At 38.4% G+C, this 8,265-nt stretch overlaps 1 protein-coding gene across 1 annotated transcript in view; it reads left to right on the plus strand.

Moving 5' to 3' along the window:
- The window catches only part of DNAJC21 (DnaJ heat shock protein family (Hsp40) member C21), an 18,840-nt gene that overhangs the window by 4,768 nt on the left and 5,807 nt on the right, over positions 1-8,265 (plus strand). The window contains exons 6-8 of the mRNA XM_012807100.2: positions 2,011-2,098; positions 5,383-5,541; positions 5,992-6,034. Of these exons, the coding sequence (XP_012662554.1) occupies positions 2,011-2,098; positions 5,383-5,541; positions 5,992-6,034 (290 nt within the window). The remainder of the gene's footprint in view (positions 1-2,010; positions 2,099-5,382; positions 5,542-5,991; positions 6,035-8,265) is intronic.

Consider the following 8,265-nt stretch of genomic DNA (forward strand, 5'->3'; position numbering starts at 1 on the left):
TTTTTTTTTTTTAAGATGAGGTTAAAAATCTGGATTTTTATGTGACATATCCCAATTTTTAAATGTGGCAAATAATTAAAATTAGAAATAGTGTCATATAGGTCAAACAAAGGTAGTCTTGTCTAATTCAGGAAATTTGATTAGGAAACTCTTTTCTTACCATGACTTAAATGGTTTCTTTACTTCTGGCTGCATAATATGATAGGCGAGCATATTCATAAGTGTGGCTACTAAAGAAAATTGATTGAGGTAGTGGGTCAAGTTTTTTTAGTAACTACTTCTAGAAAAGCTGATACTGTGTGCAAGTCGCTATATAAATTCTTTCTCTCACTTCTGACTTTATAGAGGGTCTCCTCTTAGAATGAAGAAATGTTATTCTTTTCCTCTGCCTCTGTCCTTAGACACAGGTTTGTGACCACCTTGAAAGGTGAGGACTAGGCATTTTTGAGAATAGTCATATACTCGATCTTCCCTACTATCTGTAGCTCTTCCATGGGGAATAAAATTGAATTATCTAAATGTAGATAAAGTAAATCCCAATTTTGCCCTATATGCAAAAGTGGTTTTTTAAACTAGCAGCCCCCAAATGGTAAAATAACAAATTTTTGTTTATTCAGAATGATTAGGATATGACTTATCCTGTTAATGAATCAGAAGTAGTACATATAAAAGTGCTTTGAAAATTAGAAAGCATTCTATAAATGTGGGGTCACCTTATCTACATAGCGTGTTACCATTTACGAAGCCCTTTGACACCCAAGAGCTCCTTTGATCCTCACACAGTACCCCTGACTTGTAGGTTTTGCTCCTGGAATTATCTCCGTTTTACTGATGAGGAAACTAGGACTCCAAGAAGTTGTGGGATGTGCCTGAGAACATTTGACCATTTCTAGATCCAGATTTCTTCAAATCCAGCATTAATTTGATTAATTAAAGTTTATATTGTGTATATAATATATTGAAAGTATACACATACTATAATTGGAAAATAACACCATATACTAAACATTAATGCTAGATAAGCTATATTTTGGTCATTTATGATTTCAGTTGAGATTATTTTTCAGAATTTTATTAATGTTAAACAAAATGTAGACTATGGAAGTGATACCTTGGATCTTTGTTGGTTCTATAATAAGTCCTTACTCAATTTGCTTGTTTATTTCTTTAAAAGTAAAATATGAGATTGTGCAAAGAATTTCAGGTTTGTAAAGATAACATTAAACTTATGTGTAATATGCTCTTTTATGGCTTGTCTTACACTGATGGAATGTCGTAAGCTTAAGTTTATTTAAGCATTGAAGAGTAGATTGCAGTTCCAGACCAAATCTTACTCAAGTGGTAAACTGGAAAAAACAAAAAACAAAAAAAACCTTTGTTGAGAAAACTGCTTCATGGCAGGGCTGTTAAAGGGGCATTTGCTTTTTTAAACTGAGCTTACACCCAGCACCTTTTTTTTTTTTTTTTTTAAGACACAGAGTCTTACTTTGTCACTCTCAGTAGAGTGCTGTGGTGTCACAGCTCATAGCAACCTCCAGCTCTTGGGCTTACACAATTCTCTTGTCTCAGCCTCCCAAGTAGCTGGGACTACAGGCCCCCACCACAATGCCTGGCTATTTTTTTGTTGCAGTTTTGCTGGGACCCAGTCCGAACCTGCCATCCTCAGTATATGGGGCCAGCGCCCTATCCACTGAGCCATAGGCGCTGCCCACACACCCAGAACTTTGAGAAATTTTTGACTCTTCTTCTAAGTAGACTGATGAAAAGAACTTGAAAGACTTGTAAAGCAAAGGGATTTACTTGGAAGCCTCCCTTGTGATGCAGTCCTGCTTTTAAGCAGCCAACTCAAATCCCAATGGCATTATTGGTTTTTTTGGAAAGAATTACAGAAATTTACTTTCTAATCTGTGACCAGCTTTAGCTCCTTACTAAAGAGATGTAACTTGTTAACATATTTTAGATTTGCCTTCTAACCAAACAGCATTCTTACCAGAGGCTTCTCTCTCACAGGGAAGGAGAGTGATGAGGCCGAGGATGCTGAGCTCTATGACGACCTGTACTGCCCAGCATGTGACAGATCTTTCAAGACAGAAAAGGCGTAAGTTTAGTATCTTTGCACTCATCTTTTGAGGTGAATTGTTACATTTTGAAAAGTCCTAAAAAGAATATGCTAATAGCAGTTAACCACTAGCTCCCTCCAACACACCCAACATGTTGCCTTTGGGGATTCCTGTCCAGCAGTGGGGGAAAAGGTATTGGAACCACCAGTTAAGTCTTTTGTACCAATGCTCTTTCTTTTTCTTCTTCTTTTTTTTTTTTTTAGAAACAAAGTCTCACTTTATCATCCTCCATATAGTGCTCTGGTGTCACAGCTCACAGCAACCTCCAGTTCCTGGGCTTAGACAATTCTCTTGCCTCAGCCTCCTGAGTAGCTGGGACGACAGGTGCCCACCACAGTGCCTGGCTATTTTTTTTGTTGCAGTTTGGCCAGGGCCGGATTTGAACTCCCCACCCTCAGTGTATGGGCCAGCACCCTACCCACTGAACCACAGGTGCCACCTGTGCCAATGCTCTTTCATCCCAATGTTTCTGTGTAGTAGCTGCCTTTTAAACACTTGCACTGTCTTCAGAAAGAGCTGTTGCTTCTGTTGACAAAAAAGTCATCATCTGAGGGTGCTAGGCCACATCTAATTACCTCCCTCTGTTGCTAATTAATGTCAGACTCAATTCAACCATCACTGTCCCATGTTGGCTGGTGCCGCCACCTTTAAACTTGTCCTGCCTAGAGTATATTTAAAGAAGTAGAAGCTTTTTATCTTATATGAACAATGACAAAAGTATTAAAAAGGATGAAGGAGAGAAAGCAAATGAGAGCTGAATGAGCAAAACAGCTTATGCAGTTAGGACGAAAGGATAAATTGAGAGTGGGGATGAGGCATAAATAGAATCGTCACCCTGTAACCCCCAAGGGAGAGATAATGAGGGGTAAGAGTAGAGAGAGGCAAGAAAGTTAGAAATAAGCAAGAAAACAAAAAGCAGCGATGAAGGAAATTTCACAGATTATTTTTTAATTCGGAAACAATGTCACACAAAGTTCCGAGAATATAGCCTGGACACTTAGCAAACTTGCTGATATTTTGCCCCATTTGCAGATGTTCTCTCCGTGTGCACACACAGATACAGTGTCTTTTTCCCGAATAATTTGAAAGCAAGTTTAAGAATAGGATATTCTCTTACATAACTAAAATGTAGCTCTCAACTTTAGGAAATTATAGCATCGATGTGGTACCTTAATTACTGCTCGTGTTTCATTTTTGTCATTTGAGCCTTCCATTATATCCTGTGGAGCACTTCCCCTCTGCAGTTCAGAATCCAGCCTAGGATGCTGTATTATACTCTCTATGTAGTCTCATTTTCTACTCACATCTCATTTAATCTGGAACATTTCCCTTGTTTTTTTTTGGCAGTTTTTGGCCGGGGCTGGGTTTGAACCCGCCCCCTCTGGCATACAGGGCTGGTGCCCTACTCCTTTGAGCCACAGGCACCGCCCCCATTTCCCTTGTCTTAATCTTACATGCTGTTTGCATTTTGGAAGTATACTAGTCCTTTAAAATATTTTTTTCTTAGAGTACTTCTCATGTTGAGATCAGGTGCTTCCTCATGGTTCAAGTCAGGTTAAAGTGGGATACTGCACGAGCGTCCTGTGTTGCTCTCAGGGGCGTATAGTTGAGTGCTGCTCAGGGGTGTTGGTAATTTTGCTCATTCAGTCAGGGTATCATTCAGTTTTTCTACTGTAGAGTTAGCATTTCTTACCTTTGCGGCTAAGTTTCCCTTGTAGCATGCTTAATTTGTGAGGAGAAACTAACGCTGTGCAAAATTCTGCTAAAAATTTCCATCCTAGGGCGGTGCCTACGGCTCAGTGGGTAGGGCTCTGGCCCCAAATACTGAGGGTGGCGGGTTCGAACCGGGTCCCAGCAAAACTGCAACAAAAAAATAGCCAGGCATTGTGGTGGGCACCTGTAGTCCCAGCTACTCAGATGGCTGAGGCAAGAGAATCACCTAAGCCCAGGAGTTGGAGGTTGCTGTGAGCTCTGATACCACGCCACTCTACCGAGGACGATAAAGTGAGACTCTGTCTCTAAAAAAAAAGTCCCTCCTGGTTATAGCATCTGTTAATGGTTTTAGCTTGTACGGATCTGCACTGAGATGGCTGCAGAATGATGCTCTCCCAGCACCCCTTCCACATTTGCCAGTCAGCCCTCGACCTTCTGCTGTAAGCAGGGGCCCTCCATTTTACCCACTTGTTTATCTTTTGGTATGAATATATGGATTTTTTGTGTGTGTGTGATAATTTGTTACTATCCTTTTCATGCTCAAATTCTTCCAGATTTGATTTAGGAGAGTTCCCTGAAGCAGCTCTTATGTCTGTTTGACATATCCTCATCATTGGCTGGAACTTTTACTTCCTGACACAGATGTTCCAGTTTCTCAAAGGGAGTTTGCTATAAAGAAGAATTTTAGTGGGGAGGAAAAATAGCAACCAAAACTAGAATACCAAGCATCTGAACAGATGAGACACAGTAGATAGTAGCACATGTTTCCTGCTTTCTGGTTGGTCTAACTCTGGCAGCTGATGTTGTCAGCTCTATTTTGTGAGAAGTTTTTTAGTTGCCTATAGACGTACTAAAATAGACATTGCCCAGAGAGTTTTGGACAGAGAGGTAGAAATGAACTTATATTTAGAGTGGTGGGAGTGAGAAGGGAGACCTCTCTTGAGAGATGAAAAACAACTGCTGAATAAAGCAAAAGAAGGGCGCTGCCTACGGCTCAAAGGAGTAGGGTACTGGCCACATACCAGAGGTGGCAGGTTCAAACCCAGCCCTGGACAAAAAAAAAAAAAAAGCAAAAGAAGATAAACTGCTCTTATACTTCAAGCCCTCCCATCGCCATTTCTCTAGTCCAGGGGGTCTTCCTATTAAAGTTGAAATGTGCATCTTGTGATTTCCCGGTGGTCTCTCAAAGCCAGCAGCATGGCCTAGGAGCACTTAACAAATACTTAGTGATTAAAAGGGAACAAGTTGAGAAGGCTTTCCTAAGAATCGAAAGAGCAAAATATTAAGTACAGAATTTGGGCAGAAAAAAAAGAAAGAAAATGTGTAGAGATAAAAGGACAGAGAAAGTAGGGAATGCATGTGAGCTGCTGGCATAGAGTTAGTGGCTGAAGAATCTTCACAGTGTTGTGTTTCTCTGTTTGAAATAAACTAACATTTTGCTTAATGGGGAAAAAGTGCACTTTAACTTGATTGTAGTTATCAGGCAACTTATGTGGGCACATAACGAACTCATCCTGATGTAGCTACTAACATCAGATTGATTTTTCAGCATGAAGAATCATGAGAAGTCCAAGAAACATCGGGAAATGGTTGCCTTGTTAAAACAACAGTTGGAGGAGGAGGAAGAAAATTTTTCAGGACCTCAATTTGATGAAAATCCATTGAATGACAATTCTGAGGAAGAAATGGAAGATGCACCAAAACAAAAGTATTTCTCCATGCTAATATCCTTAGATACACTTATCACAAGTAGCAGTTACTTGGAAACACTATTTCATCCTAAGGAAGCTGCTTCGTTACCTTAGTATTTTCTTTATTTTCATTATTCTTTCCTAGTTAATGGAACGTTATAGTGGCAAAGTGGGTAAAGACGCAATGTAATTTTTCTAGAATACATTATGACGGTATTAAAAGCGGTTTTATAGGTAGGCAGTTGATACGCTAATTACTGTCTGTTGACACAACCATCTGTTACTAGTCTCTAAAGTGACAATATGAATATTTTATCTTCCGTTTAATGCTTTATGATATTAAATATTTTTAATATTTTACTTATTTTTATATTACTACTTGTTCAGTGTTTTTTCTTTTCAGTTCAGTTTTTATGTGAATCTCACAGCGTTAAGTGTTTGACATTTTGATTTATTTTTGCTCTTAGGCTTTCTAAAAAGCAGAAGAAAAAGAAACAGAAGCCAGCCCAGGTATGTTGAAGAGATTTTATTATCATTAAATACCAACTGTAAAGTCACAGTGCTTTTTCTTTGTTCAGTATGGTCTGTATTAAGGAGAGGGACATTCACCCCATAATTTTATATTGATTTTAAGATTGATTGAAAGGAATTGAAAATATTTTCCTTTTTCAGTGCTTTCTTCTCTTTATTACTACTTACTTACTTACCAACTTACTATTGCCAGTGTGTTTAAGAATTTTTCATGTAGAATTCCCTTGGTATGAATTAGCTGAGTGACCATATTTAAAAAAATCTGGATACATCTCACGACAGGGCTTTTTAAAAAGTCAAGACAACAATTAAAATCAGGAAATATGAAAATCTGGGGGTTGATAATTATATAACACATGTGTTTATCCTGTCAACCACATAAATGAAATATTCCAAAAGGAATGTTTAGTTAGAAACATGTAATGGTTGTGATTCTTGAAAAAATATTTGTTATTCAGGGGCTTAGCTTAAATACTTCAAGCTGGAGTCCAAGTTCAATCTCTGTCTTAAGATTGTTTTTAAATCAAATAGCATCATGTTATTACACTAGGGTAACAATCTCGTGAATGTCTCTGAACCTATAAGAACAAAGTGAGTTGGTCTATTTTACTAAGGCTATTGGTGGTTCTGAAGAGGGTGGAATTGATTTTGTGCCATTTTTACATAATCTAGTTATATTAATTTATATTAGCTATTAAGTGTTTTTAAGAAAACTTAAGTAACATGATGATTTTTAAAAAACTTTAGATTTGGCATATTTATCCAAATGATTATAATATTTGATAGAGTTTATCAGTTTCCTGTTCTGAAAATGGTACATGACACATGAGCTAAAATTATAATTTGTAACTTTTTGCTTTAAGTATAAAACCACATAGCAGTTATGTATTTCATTTACAGATTGACTCCTACTATGATCCATCCAAACACCTTATTATAATCGTTAGTTTAGAATACTTTCTCTTTATGTTTGTCACTACCACTACAATAAGAACTAAGTAAAATGGAGACGGATTTGTCCTTAACCCACGGCCATCTTGCTTAAGTTGGTGGAGGGTAGATTCTGTTGATTGCAATCATAAGCACATCCATTCGGTTTTCTCACTGACAAAAATCCTTCAAAGGACTGCCCATTTTTTCCTCTCCAAAGCTGTAGTCCTTTTGGCACCTCTTGTTTATGTTTCAGGTTGTATCAGGTTCACATCTAGTTTTATGTAGCACTTTCCTTGATCTATTCTAAGCTCTTCGTGAAGGGAAAGGCAATGTGGAGACATGTGCTGATAGACGAAAGAGCAGGGGCAGAAATACTGAGTATCTTGAAGCTTCAGACTGGGAAAAAATTGCATAAGCCAACAAGGATAGTAAAAGAAGCCCCCTTCTACCCCCCGCAAAAATTAATATTGAATGTAAACAGAAACAAGTGGCCCTAGCTAATAGAAAAGAAGAATTAATTCAAGTAACTTTTTAACACAGTACTCTGAATACTTTCCAAGGGTATAGCTGAAAGATAAAATTAACTGCAAAAACGTTAAATCTTAATTAGGTTTTTTGTAATATTGGTGTGGTATTGCTGAAACTATTTTGTGTATTACTGTAGGATGGAGCAGATGAATAAATGTAATAATGTTGGGAACCAGATTCTCTTTGTGGGAAAAGGAAAATGCCGATATAGATTAGGGGAAAGAAGGAAGACTACTGTGTGTTAGATTGGAATTGGAGATATTGGTATGCGCTCATGGTTTAAAGATGGCATGTATGTTGTGGTGTGTGTAGTGAGGACCTAAAAGTAGCACCCCTTAGCAGACGTGTTAGTACACATCTTAGTCTCTAAGTTCCCTTTCCCACGAAAAGGAAGCAGGCTTGAACCTTGGAAGAATGGCTGATTTCAAAGTGGAAGGGGAGCCCAGAACATCATATGCTGAAAACTGAGGAAGTACTCCAAAGCTGATGAGGAAGTGTCAAAATACTCAGGACCAGCCTGGAGCCCATAAGTCAGTGGCTAGGGCACCAGCCATATATATCAGGATTGCTGGGTGCCAGCCTGGCCCAGGCCTGCTAAACAATGACAACTACAACAAAAAAATAGCCAGATGTTGTGGCGAGTGCCTGTTTTCCCAGCTACTTGGGAGGCAGAGGCAAGAGAATTGCACTCCACGGCACTCTACGGAAGGTGACGTAATGAGACTCTGTCTCAAAAAAAAAAAAAAAAA

This window comes from Otolemur garnettii, unplaced genomic scaffold, assembly GCF_000181295.1.
Source record: "Otolemur garnettii isolate 467f Iridium unplaced genomic scaffold, OtoGar3 scaffold00063, whole genome shotgun sequence".
In the NCBI taxonomy this organism is placed as follows: domain Eukaryota; kingdom Metazoa; phylum Chordata; class Mammalia; order Primates; family Galagidae; genus Otolemur; species Otolemur garnettii.